This window comes from Colias eurytheme, chromosome 2 (genome assembly GCF_061535395.1).
Source record: "Colias eurytheme isolate Ceu_HAF_F1 chromosome 2, ilColEury1 Martin Lab GWU primary, whole genome shotgun sequence".
In the NCBI taxonomy this organism is placed as follows: domain Eukaryota; kingdom Metazoa; phylum Arthropoda; class Insecta; order Lepidoptera; family Pieridae; genus Colias; species Colias eurytheme.
Genome location: NC_142981.1, coordinates 7,468,297 through 7,489,072, shown reverse-complemented (window position 1 = coordinate 7,489,072; position 20,776 = coordinate 7,468,297). Strand labels below are relative to the sequence as shown.

The following is a 20,776-nucleotide window of genomic DNA, read 5'->3' as shown; positions in this document are numbered from 1 at the left end:
TTCCGATTCCGATAAACCAAATTTGAAAACTCCGATTCCGATTTCGGTTCCGATAAAACTACCTCCGTTACAACCCTGGTATCAACTATGCTAATCTATGTAACCGTTTCTACATTATATTGTAGCGAGTAAGATGTGCTATGAAGATGCGCTGCCGCGATGTACTAGCTTGTTTACAATAAAACCTTTGTTCGATATTAAATAGTCTGGGTTTCATAAAAAATATTTAAATGCCTTTGCTGAAGAATTAAAATTAGCCGAGTGCTGTGACCATAGTAGCTGTAAATATACTTCATATTAATCTAAATTAGGCTTAAATAAAAATAAAACAACATTCTTGTTTACATGTATAATTTGTCATTATAATAATAATTATAAGTATCTACAATACATTCAAATTATCAAACATTACAGCAATGCAAAGTAATAAGAATAGGTATACGTAATAAATAATTTTATCACATCAAGTTTTAACTTAAGATTCAACTGCAATCGATGAAGGCAATTTAAGTTTTGAGGATTAAAATGTCCATTCAAAAAGTCGCGTAACACTAAATTAAATAAAGCTAACAATCTAAATTTATGCAATTAATGCATTCAAAGTCAAAAATTAAAATAAACAAGGTTTTCCTTATTCTAATTGCCGTTTGATTTTCTTTTTTTTAAGATTTGGAATGGCATAAATAAAATAAGAAAAATAAACCATGATCAAATGATTATATTAATGTGGAGTAAAACATGTTGATTTTTATAATATCTACTGAGAAGATTACTTTTTGAAGACCATCTACTTTTAACCTAATGAAGAAATATAATATTTTACCATCTGCCTATATCAAACCAAGTGTTACGGTTAATAAAATTATATAATAATCATACAAACTATGTAAATCTTAATAGCTATTATTCATTGCATAAAAATGTAACCAGTTCATAGCCGAGAGCAACAACAAACAAAACATTTTAGTTGAGATTATTAATAAATAATAAAATATTTGTGTGAATACATTTAATTATCATTATGAGTAAATATCTAGGGGCTTGTTCCGGCTTCGCCCGGGTAGAATCCATTTTTCGAACATTGAAATTATATTTTTAACATAAAACATTTTTATCTTTTTCCATGTTTCCACAAATACAACAAACAGAAAAAATCATTAAAATTCGTAGAAATCCATCTTGAGTTATTATTTTATATATTGTATAGATGCTCATTTATTTCATCTATTTTTTTTAAATTCTAACATGATATAGTAAAATCGCGAATAATTAGAATTTAACAAATAAATACTGAATATAAGATTACCTTTTATTAAACGTAACAACTTGATTTTCATAAGTTACAATATAAAGATGATAATAATAGAAATACAATGTAAACATTATTCTGTTTTCGAATTTACTTGCTTATTAAATACTTGCAGATATTTCGCTAAAATATGAAAAATGCAGTCTTTATATAATGTACATAAAATATATTGAAATTACAAAAAAAAAATATCCTTATATTAGAAATGTGATATAAGTCGAACTGTGTATCAATGTAGCATAATACATGATTGTAATAATTGCATAAAAGAACCCAGTTATTTATAGCCTGATCATATCAAGCAAGAGGCAGCATAGTACTTTAAGCTATATACTCCTCGAATGAAATATAGGAGATTTTAGGTGAACTATTTCTTCACATTCAGTAATAAAATATAAAGAGATCTGAGTTCCGTAACCCCTACCAAGAAAAAAAAAACTATGTGCCAGTCACTTACATATTTTTGTAATCTAATATTTTAGAATTAATTAATCCTAATTAATACAAAATGCTAACTTTCCTACGTATTGTGTTTATTGAAAAAGGCTAAGTAAAGCAGAATATTTCTAAAAACTAGTAACCAAGTAAAGTTTTATCAAATCAGCTGAAAATATAAACTTAAAAAAATACTCATAGCATGATTCCACATTTAACTCAATCGAATTAACAAAAATAAATGACGATTTAACATTGAGTTACTATGTACTACGTACTAGAGAGGACATCGCTACTACACTTTATTTTGTAACACGAGTTCGAGTCAATCGTCTCAAACAATTTTTTTTATTACATTGATTGGTTTTAATTTATAAGTAATAAGAGGCAGAATATCTACAAAGTGTGTGACTCACTAGCCGCCCTGCGCCGCGGCCGCCGCGATTGTCGCACAGATTTTGTTCGTGGTGTCCTCTCTATACGTAGTAATAATATCTCAATGCGATTTAATTATAATTTGTAACCTTAACATCCAACAACATACTCTTTATTTTTAATACATCATAAATGGTTGTTACTTTCCTAAAATAATTTACAATTTTGAATCATCGTAATTTCCAAAGAATATTTCTTCTGTATATTTATGAATGAAATAATATTATTTTAAGTTAGAATAATGTTCAGTTATTTGAGTCAAAAGATTGCCTAGTGGAACTTGATCTTAATTCGCGTCGAGGACCTGCTAGCGCTTCATCTGTGGATTTCCTACCTTTTTTGCGATTTCCTTTGCGTTCAGCATTCGCATTCAGACTCTCACTGCTAGTATTTTCTTCCGAGGCATTATCATCTTTACGTTCACTATCTAATTTGTTATTAGAACAGTCAACGATCTGCATATTATCATCATCATGATTAGTACTAATAGATGAATTTGTTAACAGCGATTGTGGTTTTTCTTCGCGATCAATATTTGTATGTGACGAAGTCGTTTCTGTGGGACGACTCATGTCAAAATCACTAGCTTTAATTCCAGTTTTAATGACAGTAGAAGGTGCTATCAAGTCTTCTAAGTCCATCTCTCCTGTGTGTGAGGCATCTGATTGCTTCTCTCTATTAGGAGTTATGTCTTGATTATCCTTCTGTTTTTTTGGTGTTGGTTGTAAAGCTAAATTCTCTGGTTCAGAACTGACCTCATCTAAGGTTCGTTTATTCGACGTATTACCAGTATCATCAGATGTTAAACGAGTCATATAATCCTGTTTTGTAAGTTTTTCATAAGTGTCTTTTTCAATATCTTTTGATTTTTTTGCTTCAGCAGAACTTACCAGGCTTGCGCTAAGAGCTCCAGATGCCATCTGTTCTAATAACATTTTACTAACATCTATATCCTTTTTATCGCCTTTTAGTAATTTTTCTTGAACAGCTGCAAATTCTGGAGGCATTTGAGAACGCAAGGAATCGTAAGGCATTTTCTTCTTATCGACTTTAGACAAATCGGTTGCGGCGGCCTCGTGTAATTCGGAATCTCGTGCCCTTTTATCTACCTTCATAGTACTCTCATAATTTAAAGGTTGTTTAGAAATCGATTCTAATAAGTAAGGATCTGGTGGTAGAAGTATTTGAGGCAAATTAGAAGATTGAGGTCTATCAGACACTTTTTGTTGCCTTGATGTTGATGTTGGTGTTACAACTGTTGACGATCTAGGTGTTGTTGTTTTTGAGGCACTTCGAGACCCAGAACTAACATTAGGATTATGTAGGGATGAAGTACTCGAAGTTGCCGTTAAGTTGCTTCCAAGGAGGCCTAGTGTATCATACGGTGACGACATACCGGAATGTACGCCAAAAGGCGACAAACTATTTAGTCCCAATTGAGGATATAACATGTTAGGATTGGTAAAAACGAAAGGAAATTGTGAACTTGATGATTTTGATGAAGAAGTACTGGTAGATTCCGGTTTTCGTGTTTTTGATTTATTATCACTAGAACTAGTGCTGCCGCTCACAGTGTTCATGTCAAGAGAAGGAAATCCAGGTAAACCTAGACCAGCTAAATTAGCAAATATATTGCCGCCAGTTATATTTCCTAATAAATTTGGCATACCACTAAATGAATTTAAAAGTAGTTTTGGATCAAAACCAGTAAGATTAGACAGTGTGGCAGCTAACGTTTTTGGATCAAAAGCACTTAGGCTAGACAAACTAGCCAATAGAGCGGGGTTTAGACCAGCAAGATTTTGGTTCAAATGTGAATTTGATAATACATTTGCAGATGATGCATCAAGTGTTGGTGGTCTTCCCTTTTTGCGCTCCGGCATACTAGGTGCACTTTGCATCGGCGAATGTCGTTGACTTCGGACATCCTGAGGTAATTTGACATGTTCTTTAATACCTTCCGTCCATTTGGAGTCTATATCATACATAGGATTATCTGCTATCCATTGTGCCAAATGTTTTAATTGCGGTGCTTTATGACCTACGAGTCGTTTACCAGTAACCCTATGCACAACAGGCACATGTTCATCTGGTGATAGCCGAGGCGCCACGCCTCTTCGTCTACTATCTACACTTGCCTGTTCAGCTAGCCATTTATTTACTTTGGCTTCGTGTGAAAACGTCTTAGCTTGCATGGAATGAGACGGTTTTGGCGTTTTGTTACTTTGTTCTAAAGATTGCTGAAGAAATGATGACAGTTCCTTAGAAGATGTATGCGGTGATGGAACATTTGTTACTGTGACAGAGAAAGGTTTTTGAACTGGCGTACTCGAAGTCGTCGGTGGCGCAGCTGGAGTCACTGTAACTTCTGGAAGTATGGTTGTACTTTTTGTGCGAGGTGGCTCGTATGTTGTGTTATTAGAACTTGGGCTTCGACCTTTAGCAGCAGACAGACCGAGAACAATTTCATCAAGCTTCTTCCTTTTCTTTTCCTTACCAACTATTTGCTCCGGTGCAGGCTGCAATAAACATGCAAATTTAAAGTAAAGTTTATATAATTTGGCTACTTAAATATATACTTAATTAATGATAAAATCGAAAAGAAATTGGATTTTTAATCAGACTAATAGCTGATACAAGTGAATTGAATACGAAATATAAAAATCTAAAAATAATTCGAAATGAATGTTCAAATATATTGTTAATAAATGCTATTCATAACAAGAACTTACAACATTCTTCCTTTTCATGAGTCTATTGAGTGTGTCGTCTAATCTACTTCTAGGCGGCGTTGCGGAAGGTGTGTCTGTTTGTGGCGTGCGTCGACCCATTGAGAAGTCTTGTGCTTCGCTTAGATCTAAAGGAGCGGATAGGTCGACTGGCGCTGCAGTAGAAGGAGATGGTGGAACAGATGGCGCGGGCGATGGCGCTATGCGTTGGTGCGCGGGCGGAGGAGCCGGAGTGGAACGGCGAGAGCTCGAGTCACTTGATGCGTCGTCCCGTTCACTTCCCAACACCATGCTCGCTGCAGTGGCACTATTTGTCCGGTTGTCCCGAGCATTAGTATGCGCTGCTTGTGGCGATGACAATAGCGCGTGCAACTTGGCACGTTCAGTTTCTACATCGATAGCGATATGCCTTTTTTGTGATTGTTTACGATCCTCCGAAACGTCCACTGATGCTCCTTCGTCAGTTTTATTAGCCACTGATGACGAAGAAGCAGTTGGCCATTCACAGTTTTGAACTGCGTGTGCAATGTGGTGCAAACGAGTTTCAAGTGCTCGTTCCGTGAACCAATGTTCGGGTGACAAGGATTCTTCAATTCTACCCAATTTTGCAAGTGTTTCCAACTCTGATAATGCATCTGTATCGTCTTCAGTATCACGATCGTGAACGTGTGAAGTGCGTTTACTACGACGTAATGACATGCGTGTCTCTGCCGCATTATCATTACTATTTTTGTCCTCATCATCTGAATTTGTCTTTGGTGTCTCACTTTTTGATGAAGATTTGAATTTAGAGAACCATTTTCGTGCAGATTCCGCAAATGGCATTTTGGGATCACAAAACAATTTTGAGAATGTGTCTCCTAAACCATGTCTGAAACAAGCATTACGAAATGTAATATTAGTTAGTAGATTTGAGAAAGTGAAATAAATTTATGAACAAAGGCTCTTTATTTATTTCTAGCTGATAACCAAGTCCAGAATAAATTCTTAGCTTTTTATCACAATAACTTACTTGCACACTCCTAGCACAAGATATTTATCATGTAAAGCTGGCTGCCACCACGACGGAGTGTCGAGCGATCGTTCGCAAAGTGCCAAACGTGTCTCCAGGGCAGGGTGCGGCGCTACTTCCTCGCGTAAAACACGCAGAAGATCAATTCTGTAAGCAAAATATGATGTTATAAATAAGAAATGATGGATTTCAAACTATAATACATACACACACACACATAGCACAAAAAATATAAACAATAAGATAAAAATTACTTTCTTAAAATTAAACAATAAGATAAAAATTACGTTCTTAAATTTTAACAATACCTCTCTAATGTTGCAATAGCTCTCTCCTCTCCAATTGGTTCTGCTTTCAAGTCAGCTCTAGTTGGTAATTCAGCTTCACCAACCGATAGGCCACATTGACGTTTGCACATGGCCATAAATGCCTTTAAGTAATCAGTAAGAGCGTCATCACTTTTGGAATCCAACCTCGCCAAAGATCGAAATCGGTTCCAGCGCAAACTTTTCGTTGCGGGATCAAATTCGACACCGTAAGATGCTACGGTACGCCGGAACGCCTCTTCATCGGCTCGGCTCCATCTCCATTGAGACACTTCATCTCTTACTAATTGATCCATACGTTCTCTCCTCTCCATCTAAATAATTTAAGCATTTTTTTAATTTAATAATTACAATAATCTATTTTTACATACTCAATAATCATCAAGTATAAAAATAAACACCTTAGCCCTCTGTTGCATTTTGAGTTCCTCTCGTTTATAGTTTCGTTGATATGCGGTAATAAGCCGCCTGAGCCTCGTGTTCAAGTCCTGCATGGAGGGCCAGGGGTGCGAGGAGTCGTCGTCCGGTCGCGGCGAGGCGGAGGGCGAGGCGGCGCCCGCACCGCTCGACACCTCGTCCGTGCAGTCCTCGTCTCCAACGACGCTGCCGCGCACTTTCCTCTCTTCGCTCCTGGGAAAATTCATCCTTTCTATACTATTCTTCTTCATAATCTTATGTTATTTTATACTATTCTGATTTATAATGTTATTTTCTTTTAAACAATGAACTATCATTCATAATTTAATAAACATCTATTAAAATAAATTGTCAAATGTATGCTGCCTGGGTCGGCTGTAAATATTCGGGAGCACTAAGCCAATAATGTATAATAATAGGGTTTGTTTGTCCTTCTTTCGCTAAGGCTATAAATTCATCATAGTGAACAAAGTTTGATCGAAAGTTTCTGGTATGTTTTATCAATTAATATTAAATCAATGAATACTTACTTTATATCTGTACACTCTGCATCGTCAGGTGGTCCTAACTTTTCTACGAAACAAAGTAGTGGGTCAGACCGCATTGCTAAGTAATTTTCGTAGCCATGTTTATAGGTTCCGACTAACAGTGAAACATCACATTCTGTATCCCACCAAAGGCGAGGTGGTGCACTATCCACGCCTCGAGGTACTCTCATACCCATATTACTAAAAACCAAATTATTAGGTTAATTTTGAAAAATTTACGGATTTACCTCACCTACCCCAGTTATCATATTATATACATATTACTTTATGTTTGAACATACCTGGCATGATTTCCACTTTCAATTAGAGTTGCATAATCACCAATTACTTCATGTTTTATGTAGTACATCATGCGGACCCGCAGAAGAACTCTTAAAATAAAATTTTAAAATTTAATAATTATTTTGTTAGATATATTTTATTAAAAAAAAGTTGAAAGATTATTTGCAAACAAAATAATGTCTTCCAGACTTTATATAAATTACACAAAACACTGTCACTTACTTATTAGCATGTCTGAATAAGTGTTTTTTGTAACTGCTTTCTAAATATGTATCACAGTCATATTTCTCATGAGAACTCCAATGATTAGGATCTTCCCACTTTTGAAGATCATTTGGTTTTGGAATATCCTTTAATCTATTTTTCTTTTTTGCGTTCCTGCCACGTGGGACAGGGTTATGTAAACCACTATGGTTTCTTGAAATTGTAACTTCACCATTTTCACATGGTTCTATTAAATCCCATATGAAGTTTCTTATTTTTTCATCACCCTTGTAATGTCTCAAACAAAATAATACCTAAAAATGGAATACAAAATAAGACAAATGATACAAAATTCAATGGGTCCATAAAGACCAATAAAAAATCAGTTCAATTTGAAATAATTAACTCAGCGAAAGTCCAAACTTTCTCGGTATTAGCATGGCAAATCATCATTTTGGAACTTATTTAATGGGAAACAACAAATTTCAAATAATGCTAAGTATAATTAATATTTATATACTATTTATTTTACTTACTATAATTCTTGCACAGTCTTCTATAACAGGAATTGACCAGCCCTTGCGGAACTGATTTCTGTCCACAATTTCTTCCCATCTCGCCCAACTAAAATAATAAACACAATCAGCTATCGCACATTATTTATAGACATAATCTCAATAATTTAAAGCTACCTTCATATATTCAGTTGAAACAATAAAGAGGTAGATATGACATTTAAGGTGCGCAAAAGTTGAAGACAAGGTACACCAGGTGACGTGATTAAGTCGGCTAATAATGCGAGTGAAGCAATGCAAAAGTGTGTTACGAATTTGTAAAAAAGGTATGGTACCAAAATTATAAGAGTGAAGGAATTTCTATATGAAAGTACGATTTAACTTTTCATTTACAATAAAATTTCGAATAATTAACATGGTAACTACCGAAGAGGATCGAAAATATTATGATCTCAACCGCAGCGCGACTATTACCCGATTGCCTGACTATTCTTTATGGATTGTTACACGAATAACATTTTCTTCAAGAAAGTAAAAAGTGATATAAAGATAAAACACTTTAAACACTTTAAAAGACACTAATAACTTCTTTAATTTTTTTCTTATCTATTTTTAATTATAATAAGCCATGGCTAACCTTACGTAAAAGTGATAATAGAATGAGATTTTTGGAACGGCCTTGTGGAGCGCCTGATCAGTAATAACAGGCTGGTCGTTAGTTTTAACCGACATAAGAAAATGGAGGTTCTCAATTCGAAAATATATTTTTTTATCTATGTACTACCGATTTCACAGAGGTTTCTAACGAATTAGGTAGAGATTGTCTAATCTAAAAATGAACGCCCCTCCACTAAACTTAATTGTTTCAATGTGTGAGGACAAATAATTATTGAACCACTTTATATGTGTGCGCGCGTCAATTCTACTGCAAACTTTGACACTCGCGCACTGATTTGTCAACTAATCGGGCGATCAGTTCAGGTGCCTAGCATTGTATGGCGGGGAGAGCGCGCTATGTACGGAATGACACGTCCGTTCTGTCGTGCATCGCGTCATTTATGCACTAGTTGGCCAACTGGTCCTGTCGTTCGGGCATGGACGGGACTGGAGGACTGAACGACCAATGAGGCAGACCAATTTGTGTGTATTGCGTCTATACACGTACTTTGAATGTGAGCGTAAACACAGTGGAGGGGCGTTCATTTTTAGATTAGACAATCTATACGATTTATTTGAAGCATAGTTTTAACCGACATAAAAAAATGGAGGTTCTCAATTCGAAAATATATTTTTTATCTATGTACACCGATTTCACAGAGGTTTCTAACGAATTAGGTACGATTTATTTGAAGCAGACTGGTTTCGAATTCATCCCATAAAAATTTGATTCAGGTAGGCCAAGTAGTTTTTATTTTATAAGCATTTTTGTTTGATTATTATTAGTAATGTTAGAGAGTATGTATGTAATTTACTAGATACAAAAGACACTTATTATTTTCTAGATTTTGAGTGATAACTTAGTGAGCATACTTCAAGCGAAAAGAAGTGCACATGAATGAATGCCTACTTACTACTGCATTAAATTACACATTAAATTAGTTGATGAACATTTCGTTGCTTTATTTCATACATTATCACCATTGTGATTTTCAATGTATCTAAAGATCTAGTTAAGTAGTACACTGTACAGGGGCCTTAGACAAAGTAACAATTAAAAAACGATAACGAAGTTAGAAAAGGAAAAATGTATGGGATTGACATTAGATAGACCACGTGATCTAACGCGGCGTATGTCAATCCCATACATTTTTGCCTTTTCTAACTTCGTTATCGTTTTTTGATTGTTACTTTGTCTAAGGCCCCAGATCTAGAAGAAGTCTTCTCTTTCTGTGTTATGACGAGTTCGGTATTATCTATTGTTGGTGTAGTAATGAAACTACTACTTAAACAAATAATGTAATATGTAAGTGCTTGGCAATAACAAAGCAAGTCGCAACAATATAGAATATCGCTAACCTTACCTTCATGATATCAAATTTTAATTTTTATATGTACATATATGCAAAACATAATAATAATACTTGGCAGTGATGTACTAAATTAACATATAAATCATAAGCTATTGAAATACTTGCTTTTGCCCGCGCGTTTATCAGCTACACCTAGGTCACAATAAAAAAATCTAATGAACATACCCAAATGTGAGAAGACCTCTTTCAATTTTGAAACACTCAGATCGCGTCCACGATCCATAAACTACTTCTTCATCAATTGGCACACCCTCATGTCTGGGCACATAATCATCACTAGCATATCTTCTGCCTTTACGACCAAGTTTTTCTTTCTTCCTCTTGCTTCTGAGGCTAATTCCTTTAAATAAAAAAGCAATACATAATATAAGATATAAGGACAGAAGGAAATATTTAAACAATTATCAAATGAAATCCAATAACACATTACCATCTTCATCATCTTCTGAATCTGGTGTCACTTCCATATCAGACATCTCCATAGGGCCATCATCATGACCATACCGTTTTATTATAGTCCTTTTCCTGGGTTCAGTTACAATAAGATCTTCATCTTCTTTTTTCTCTGTAGTATCTATTTCAGCTTTTTTAGCCCATTTATTCCAGAAATCAGGATCTCTTATATCAATATCTGATCTCTGATCAGTGGCTGCAAAGCTTGCCTTTGAGAAAGTGGATCCTTTTTCAGATTCCATTTGAATAACTTGAGTTCTTCGAGCTAATATCATTTCTATGTCTTCTTCACAAAACTTGTCTCCTGCATTATCTTCATCCATTACAGCTCCATAAGCTCCCTTTTTTAGTAAATCTTCAATTTCCTTTTTGGACAATTGTTTTAATCCAGTTTCTTTTCCTTGTGCAGTATTCATACTTTGTAAAATAGCTTTATCAAGACCAAGTTTTAAAGAGGCTTTATCAAACATTTCTCTTTCGTAAGTATTGCGGCAAATAAGACGATATATTTTAACCATTTTCTGCTGACCGATACGATGACAACGAGCTTGGGCTTGTAAATCATTTTGAGGATTCCAATCACTATCGTATATAATAACAGTATCAGCCGCAGTTAAGTTAATACCTAGACCTCCAGCTTTCGTACATAGTAAAAACACAAAACGATCTGAATCTGGTTTGGAAAATCTATCAATTGCTTCTTGTCTTAAGTTACCCCTTATACGTCCATCTATTCTTTCATATGGATATTTTCTAAATACCAAATAATCTTCTAAAATATCCAAACACCTCACCATTTGACTGAAAATTAAAACTCTATGTCCTCCAGCCTTTAGTTTGGGTAAAAGTTTATCTACTAACACCATTTTACCAGATGAATCAATGAGCGCTTTATAGTAAGCCTCTTTATCTTCCCCGTTTGCTTGTTTATAATCGAATTGGATTTGATCTTCAGCACCATTAAGGAGATACGGATGAATGCAACATTTTCGTAGTTCCATCATTGTATTCATTAAATTTGGAATATTGGCTGCCGATGCTATACCCTTTTGCAAGAAACTGAAGTTACGTTCAAGTATAGCTCGATAATATTTCTTTTGGATATTAGTTAACTCAACTTCAATAATAGTTTCTTCCTTGGGCGCCAAAGTTTTTTCTACATCTTCTTTTAATCTTCTCAACATCATAGGTTTTAACAGGGCTTGTAGTTTTACTACTTCCGACTCAGTTTTAAGTTGACCAAATTCTGTTAAAAATGCCTCACTACTGGCAAATTGCGATGGTTCCAAGAAATTCAGAAGTGAAAATAGTTCATTTACATTATTTTGTAGTGGTGTTCCTGATAAGAGAACTCTGTGTTCTAAGTGCAGTTGCCTTAAACCTTCTAATAATTTACAATTTCGATTTTTTAACCGATGTGCTTCATCTATGACACATATTCTCCAATTAAATGATCTTAGTTCCTGGAAATCTGTGACAATTATTTCAAATGTAGTAATAAGTACATTGAATTTCGTTATTTCTTTAATAGGCTCGCCATTTTCGTTTTTGTAAAAAAATTCATATTCCTGTATCATACTCTTGCTTTGTTGTGAACCATGGTACACAATAACATTCATGTCAGTCCAACCTTCAAATTCTCTTTGCCAATTTGGAATAGTTGACAGTGGGGCGATAATAAGAAATGGTCCGCGAATGCCATATTCCCAGACAGAGTTCACAAAAGTAAGACTTTGTATAGTTTTACCTAAGCCCATTTCATCAGCTAGAATACAATTTCGATTATTATGCCAAGAAAACAAGAGCCAATTTAATCCTTCCAATTGATAAGGTCTCAATGTGTTTCCACCTTTATACAGAGGGGATTCTTTCAATTGTGACCAATGATCAGGTGAAGGTCGTTTTTTAAATTTCCATTTCTCTTTAGGTGGTACTTCACTGAATACCTTATATTGTCTTATTTTATCAACATCTATATCTTCTTCTAATTCCCATGTACTATCCTCATATTGTAAACTTTTCCATTTAACCAGATAATGTTTAACCACTGTATTGTTAGCAGGATCTTCATTTTCTGACATATCTAAAATTCTCTCTACTTCTATATAGTCAGGATTAAATGGTTCATCGTCTAAGAGCTCGAAAATATTCATTTGTTGTGCTTGCTTTTGTTTAAATCGTTTTATCTTCGAAAATATTCGTTTATCACCTTTATAAAGCTCTTCCTCAGTTTTCCATTCACAATGCAAATAAGAAAAGTTTCTATATTTCACGTAATATTCTTCGACATCAACAATGATAGGTTTTTTGTCTTTATCGTCTTCGGTGACGCTGTTATTTTTATCTGCTTTAACTTCTAATTCTGGCTCTAGATTTTCTATCTTTTCTTCTTCTTTCATAACTTGGCTTTCATCTGCGTTTTCAGTTTTCCCTTCATTTTCTATTTTATTGGCATTGTTTTCATCAGTACTGGTTTTAACATCGGTTACAGATTCATTATCTATAGGAGCATTTTCAGTATCGGCCTTAGGAGGCTGTTCAATTATGGGACTTGGATGTTTAATTTCACGTTTGCCCATTCGACATGCCAAAACATGTTGAACTATCATAGAATCTTCCTCAGTAGTATTCACATACATATAGTTAGGTTTTGGAGTCCCTTCAGGCCGGTTAAATTCTTTTATATCGATGTTTGAATCATCCAAATCTCGTTCTTGTCGAGGTGCTACCACGGCAAATTCATCATCAGACAACCGTAACATCACATCGTCTGTATATTTTTTTCGTTGTGTATTTCTTGCAGAGCGTCGTTTTAAGCTATCGTCTCCTTCTGGAGGTGGTGATGGCGGAGGTGTCGACATTAAGTCATCAGGCTCTCCGTCGGAATCTGGTATGAGGCCACCTCTTCGTTTTCTTTTACCAGCCGGCGTACGTTTAGTTAAAATCTTTTTACCACTACTGCCTACAGAAGCTCGTTTTTTCGATGTTTTTTTCTTCCCTGTCATTAAGTCAAGATCATCATCCCTGTCAGCATCTTTTTTCGATTCAGCTTCTTCCAATAAATCCTTTATAGCTATTTTCGACACAGGTATATCGTCGAAATCAGTAACATTTGTGTCATCAAGGGAAGGTAAATCTGAAGATTTTAGTGTTTCATTTAACATCATACTTTTATTTAAAGTTGTATCGCTCATACTAGTGTCAATAGTATCTTTTTCTAACATATCATTACTTGTTGTTGTGTCGGCTTGAATTTCCGACATTCCTTTTCTTACAGCTCTTTTTCTTTTAGGTGCATTGGGATCTTTAGGTACACGTTTCTTACGTTCTTTAATAGGCTTATCACCCATTTCCTTCGCAACTTTGGGTTCTTTTGGTGTTCGTGGTTTTCTTTCTTTGCTCTTTCTAGGACCCCGAATTTTCTTAATTTTTCCGGATTCATCCATGGATAGTGCACTGCTATCTAAATTAGACGTATCTTCTACCATTTCTGTATCAATTTCTATGTTGCCCTGTAAGCCTGTTCCAGCTGTTACACAATCTTCTGAAACAGGTAACTGATCTAAAGATTGGGTCATAGAGGCCAATTTATCCTTTTTGACGCGTGGTTTGCGGGGCTTGGCAGGGCCTTTTCCTCTGCCTCGGCCTGTAGTACTAGTTACTTGAGGGCTTTCTACCATTTTTGATCCATAAATAGGATTTTGCAAAATACAATTTGGACCACCACTGCACTTATCGTTTGTTTCATGTTGTTGCAACATGGATAACCTTTCTTGTAAACATCTGACCTTCTCTTGGTTTTCATTTGAAGGGAGTAAACAATATATTTCTTGAATTTGCTGTTGTAACGACGCTCTTTCTTGGTGATGAGATGTTGCATACAAAGGAGGTAAATTAGGATGGGGCATATTATTGGATCCCATCATTATAACATTAGGACTTATATTATGTGGTGCAGTTGGCAGCATACTAGATTGGTTTGAAGGTATATGGGGTGGTATATTTGGGTGTACATTTTGTCCACTAATGGGTAATCCTGGTAAATTTGGTGTTGCTGTTGATTGAGTATTTGCAATATTACCTGTTGAATTATGAATATTTGGCTGAATATTGCCGATCATATTAGGGCTATTAGACTGTACGCAGTTTAAATTTGTTGGTGGTACACTGTGAATTGGCACACTTGAAGTGACTGTATTCGAGAGATTGTGCTGCACTGAATGTGAAGACTGTACACTAGTTACTGATTGTGTTACAGCTGGAAGTGCACTTTGATATGAGGCAGAGACACTCAAAGGTGTGTTAACTTGTACACTGCTTGGAACACTCATACCCAAATTATTGGGCATTGCTGATGGTATCATTGTTTGAACATTTGGATAGTTATTATTTGGATACGGTTGATTTCTGTCTATATTTAAAGGTGATAAATTATCATATTTGCTTGGTATATTGACAGGAATTTGTTGTATAGGTGGAACTGAAGATGGTTGTATTGGATTTGGTTGTTCACTGTTCACTTCAAGGTTTACAGACGTAGATTTGGATTCTTCAGGTTTTTGCCTATCCTCATTATTAGGCTCACCACCTAATTGATTAACATCCACTTTTTGAGAATTATCATCAGTATTTGTATTACTAGGTGTTTCAGTTTTGGTCTCCTCTCTAACAACGACAGGCTGTAAAGTTTCTTCACTTGTTTGCGTCTTAAGTAATAATTTTTCTTTGCTTTCTTCATTGTCAGTTGTAATGGGAGAATTAATGTTAGCTACAGGGGCTGCTGGGGAGTTACTAGAAGCCATTGCAAGATTGTGTTGAATATTGCTCATTACATTTGGCGACAAAAACATTTGTTTATTAACATCCTCTGACTTTTTGTCAGTTTCAATATTAGTCTCTTTTTTTGTGTCTATATTAGATTTTTGGTATGGAATATTCTTATTAACTTCTGGAGGTACAATGGACTCGACAGGTTTAACAACTGCAGGATCAGGTGTTTCCATCGGCACCATATTACTTAAAGGTGTTGGCATTTTGTTTTGATTCCATTGTGAAGGTGCAGACACGATATTATGTCCAATTGCAGGGGAGGACTGATTACGTTGAAATGGATAGTCCCCACTGGGTGGAAGAACCATTTGCTCTAGGGCTTGAAGCGTATTTTGGGATGAGTATGTTCCTGAAACAGGTGGAGGAACGGATGTAGCAGGAGACTGTACCATTGCACGTGAACTGTGAGGAGAAGCACTTGGTCCCTTCACAGGTGACATCACTGGGCGAGGAGAAACTTGAGATTGTGGTTGTTGTCTAGGCGATATTTGGGCCCTCGGTGACATTTGTGGCGACAATTGTGGAAATGGTGGTCGATACTGGGGACTTCCTGTCTCCATAGAAGATTTGACAGAACTGTATTGATTAGAGACATTAACATCAAGGGGATGTTGCACCTGGTGAGGCTGATAATTCATTGGTACAGAATGATGTGGGGAAGCATAGGGCATTTGTGAAGGGTGACCTGGTCCAACAGGAGCAGGTGGTACCAATGGTTGGCGAGGTACATGGTGCAGAGGTGCTGCTGCATGATGCAAATGTGAGTTAGGATGGCTTTGAAGTCCTCCAGAATGACTAGGCATATTTTGATGGGTTTGATGTTGTGGCATTGCACCATGACCTTGTTGACTATGTGGCAATCCATATTGATGTGAATTTACATCCATCTGTGGATGATATGTGGGATGTTGTCCAATCCTTGTTGCTGTTGGGGGATGCATTTGTGTATAATTGGGATAATTCTGAAAGAAAAAAAAATTGTAAATTAGTAAGTAATAAGTAGTATAAAATATGTGAAATTATTATAAAAAGAATAAAAATGGTAATGAAATTCATACTTGTTGCTGGCCATAGATTTGTTGTGATGTAGGCTGGGGAAAATGTGGTTGCCTTGGTAGATATGCACTATTTTGAGGCTGCAGTCCCCCAATTCCACCACCCTTTAAAATAAAATATAAGTAAATAATAACCAAACATTCAGTATAGTTTTAATAATTAAACAAAAACTCATACAAATCAAGAAAAATTGTTAATTCAAATAAATACCAAATATAAAATGAATTAATAGAATGTAGAAACTCTGAATAACAATAAAAATCTTCATTTTTGGAAACAGTTCATTTGAACTATATGTAAGTTTTTAGTTTTCTATTTTGTTTACTTTCGGAATGGAATCAAATTATACAACTTCCGATTTTTAAGGTTAACTTCACTGTACCTGTTGTGGAGGATACTGATGCATTTTTTGTTGATGTTCATAGCTATGTCTATATCCTGGTGCTATTGGTGAATATCTATTAGCTCCCGGTGCACTGGACCAGACGCCCATATCTCCAATGCCTATAAAAATAAATGTTATAAATAAAAATGTAAAGTTTGACACGTTACTTAAATATTTCAACTTCAGATATTTAACAAACCTTGTTCTGACATTGAATACATTGGATCTGGTCCAGGGTGGTAGCCAGGATAGGCATGGGATGGGTGTACATGGTGGGATGGATGAATGGGGCCATGAGGAGGTTGAGGTAATCGTGGCCTTGGTGAGTAACCACTATATTCATGATAATCTTGGGAGGGTGGCCCCGGCCCAGGATTTGGCACTGGTTGTGAACTGTTGGGTAATCCACCAGCACCTCCACCCCCAAACGAAGCCAGTTTTTGTATTGACCCTTCTTGGGCTACAGTATTTGAATTATATGATTGCCTGTAACTAAATATAAAATATGTTGAATTATTATAAAATTACTTCTCTTGTTCTATTAATTGTAATTAAGTCTAAAACTAAAAATGTAAAAGAAATTTTTTTTTTTTTGTGTAAAGTTAACATAGCAACAATCACCTATTATCTGAAGAATCTTTATTCTCACTTGCTACCCCACTGGTAGTATTACTGAAGCTGTCTGATCCACCAAGATCAGTAAGTCCTTCCAACATACCGCTTCCATCATCACCAAACAAATTATATGAGTCCATCACTCTCCTAAGAGTGAATTAATAATATTGATTTATGTTGCTGTTTCCATAAACATTTAACAGCACCCATTTTATTCTGAAAAAATGTATTTGTGGTAAATTTTAAATACATAATTATATGAAACAGGTCAATATAATACACCAACTACAATACTAGTTTCACCTTTACATTACAATGGGGTGAGAAATCAATAAATAATCATTAAACATTTATAAAAAAAATAATATATTATAATAATGAGTTTTCCCTATAGGGATAGGAATAGGGATTCAGCACTATGATAAAGTGCTTACTATGTATACATAAATACTGTTATTTCTTAATATTTAACTTTCTTTTATTCTTGTAAAATTAAATATTAATCATATAGGTATATAATTGAAAATAAATTCTAGTCACTTAAAAGATTAATTAATAATCCAACATTTTTTGACATATTTTTAACAAATATATTATAATTTATAATGTTTATAATCTTATGGTCTTGGTAGTTCTACTTCTGTGTTATTATTGAATTGCTTTAATAATATACATTATTTTATGATTTCCTTAAAATTTGAGATTATTACTAAAATGTGATTTAAAATGCATTTTATTTAAATATCAATAAATTTATATTTTTATGTAGATTAACAGTCTTCACAATATGCCACCATAATTATTAACTCGATAACAATAAAAAGCATAATTTGAAATAAATTACTTCCACAGATAAATAACAATGTATAGCTTAGAAAAACTTAAAATATGTTTGGTGTGTAATAACAATATTCCCCAAAACTTTATCTATCCTTTACGTTTATAATACAATTTACTGAATAATTCTACATTACCTGTGCTCTATTTAATAATAATGCAGAGATTGGATTTTTTTTTGATTGTACATACTATCAAACATTTTACATCAGATACAGTATTAACTATTAATTCATTCTATACAATATTCAATAATAAAAATTATTACAAAATCTCCCATATAACAATAAAATCTAATTAACAAAGACTATAATATAATAACAAATAAATAACAAAAATTACAATTTTCCTCATACTTTTCATATTTTTGTTATAATTTTAATTTAAATGTTTATAACAAATTAAATATAATATTTTCCATGAAATATTTTTTCTCCAACCGAAATACAGAAGAAGATGGTTTCATGTGAATAATCAATTCCCAGTAGATCGCCAGCAATGTTCATCAATCTACATGAAATTATTTTCTTCTCTTGAAACTTATCACCATGCTAATTGAAGTACTCTGCTTGTATAACCAAGGGGAAAAGCTATACGCTTATGATAAATACCAATACATATAGCGACACAACTTCTCCCTTTCAGTTATAAAGCACAACATAGGACGGCAAAACACAATCACAATGTCAGCTTATATCTAAATATAATACAGAAAATAATTATAATAATGAGAGGAAACGCGAATTGGTATTCCTTCTAGAAGTATAACACACGTATATTACAATTAAATTTTAATATATTGATATCAAAAAACCTTTGTTATATTAAAACTAGAAATTCCAGGCCAGAAGAATAGTTTGACGTCAAATTGGCACAATCATTAGAATTAATAGTAAAAAACAGCAATAAACAAATATAAATCTCTACAAATCAATAACATTTATTCATATTATAATATTAATGTTTAACAATTGATAGAGAAAGTTTAATACTTACAATGAGCGCCACACAACACGATTGATCACAAAATGGATACCATGTTCCGAAAACCGAAGCAACCAATTTCTATAGGTATGTAAAAATAAAAGTCTTCAATAATGTTAAAACAACACTTTTATAATAAGTAATAGATAAATAATTATAACTGAGATTCAATATGATTGATCTGTAAATTATCGCACAAGTTTTATCAAATTATCATAGCCACTACACTCCGTCCATTTTGTTTCCCCAATAGAGCTATTGAATACCATAGATTATAGAAACTGTAAGTGTAGACTTGTTACAAGTGTACAAGCCGTGTGTAAAATTATATTTTAGTAGTATTATTTACTTTACATGTAGTATTTATATGTAGCACAGATATGTAGTATATTTATATACTACACACGGCTTGTTCATTAAATATTCTAGCGTTTTTTTAATAGCTTGTTGCACAAAGTATTTTGAAATACTTTGCACAATTTTTTAAGTTTTAAAGATGCCTAATTATGCTAGAATACAATTAATAATATAACATTTATTATTTTTTATTTATTGAAATTATTCTTACAAATTATTACAATAACTTAAGTCTAAGTCCCACAAAACTGCATATGCAGTTTGTCTGTGGGATCAAGCCTTTAACTAAATCAACGTATTGCACGCCTCATAAGCGAAGCGTTTTGCACGCCTCATAAGCGAAGCGTTGAGGTGGGTACTACTGTCACTTCGCGCAAAACATCAGATTTTTCAAACTTAAAATGTCTTTATGTATCATACATTGCACTTGTAAGATAATACATACACACACATATTAAGAAAAAACACTATTTTTAACGTTCATGATATTTTTGATGTCATTTTTGTTATTTAAACTAGTTAAAAAACAGTTTAAAAAAGTTCTGTCTTGGACGTCCGTGTGTCTGTATGTGCGGATCCTTTTTCTTGTTAACACGATAGCGACCGAAATACTTTACTAATCGAGTCTTTTTTTTTCTCTTACGCTTGAGTATGCTCAGGAATAGAACCCTTTCATTTTTCAGGGTCTGATTCGATGTGGTTTAATTGTTATTAAATAAACAAAAATAATAATTAATAAATATTTATTAAAAAAAAATTATGAGGCGTGCACTTTTGGATTTTCCAAATTATTTTCAAATATTCGGATAAAATGCGTAGGTCATATATATAAACATCATACGTTCCATGTTACACTAGGTATTCTTATTAGTTCGCAGTTCAGAATGTATACGTGGTACCCTAAGGTGGTACCATACATTAAAATAAAAATAAAATGTGTGCGTGTACTAGTGTAGATACGTAAAAAGTGAAACTTCTTTATGACCTGATTTTTCAAAAAATAATTTACTATATGCA

At 34.1% G+C, this 20,776-nt stretch overlaps 1 protein-coding gene and 1 non-coding gene across 2 annotated transcripts; both read right to left on the bottom strand.

The window, feature by feature from the left end:
• Nucleotides 1-1,104: 1,104 nt before the first annotated feature.
• kis (chromodomain helicase DNA binding protein kismet) lies at nucleotides 1,105-19,643 on the bottom strand. Its single transcript, XM_090114157.1, has 16 exons — nucleotides 19,415-19,643; nucleotides 17,588-17,797; nucleotides 17,166-17,458; nucleotides 16,964-17,085; nucleotides 16,584-16,685; nucleotides 10,673-16,487; nucleotides 10,408-10,582; nucleotides 8,234-8,321; nucleotides 7,716-8,011; nucleotides 7,493-7,582; nucleotides 7,194-7,391; nucleotides 6,648-6,876; nucleotides 6,229-6,560; nucleotides 5,921-6,067; nucleotides 4,912-5,779; nucleotides 1,105-4,698 (listed from the first exon to the last, which is right to left on the bottom strand). The coding sequence occupies exons 2-16, from the start codon at nucleotides 17,719-17,721 to the stop codon at nucleotides 2,425-2,427; spliced, it is 11,163 nt and encodes a 3,720-aa protein (XP_089970283.1). The 5' UTR covers nucleotides 17,722-17,797; nucleotides 19,415-19,643; the 3' UTR covers nucleotides 1,105-2,424.
• LOC149910472 (small nucleolar RNA U6-53/MBII-28) lies at nucleotides 8,068-8,155 on the bottom strand. The gene has a single exon (XR_016458243.1). It is a non-coding gene; the product is annotated as a small nucleolar RNA U6-53/MBII-28 (small nucleolar RNA).
• Nucleotides 19,644-20,776: the final 1,133 nt, after the last annotated feature.

Excerpts from the sequence above, each read along its gene's own strand:
- kis (XM_090114157.1), bottom strand. The coding sequence starts at position 17,721 with ATGGACTCATATAATTTGTTTGGTGATGATGGAAGCGGTATGTTGGAA. Across the intron at positions 16,488-16,583 it reads AAATCTATGGCCAGCAACAA|AATTATCCCAATTATACACA; the intron begins GTATGAATTTCA and ends TTTTTCTTTCAG. Across the intron at positions 7,392-7,492 it reads GAAAGTGGAAATCATGCCAG|TAATATGGGTATGAGAGTAC; the intron begins GTATGTTCAAAC and ends TTTGGTTTTTAG.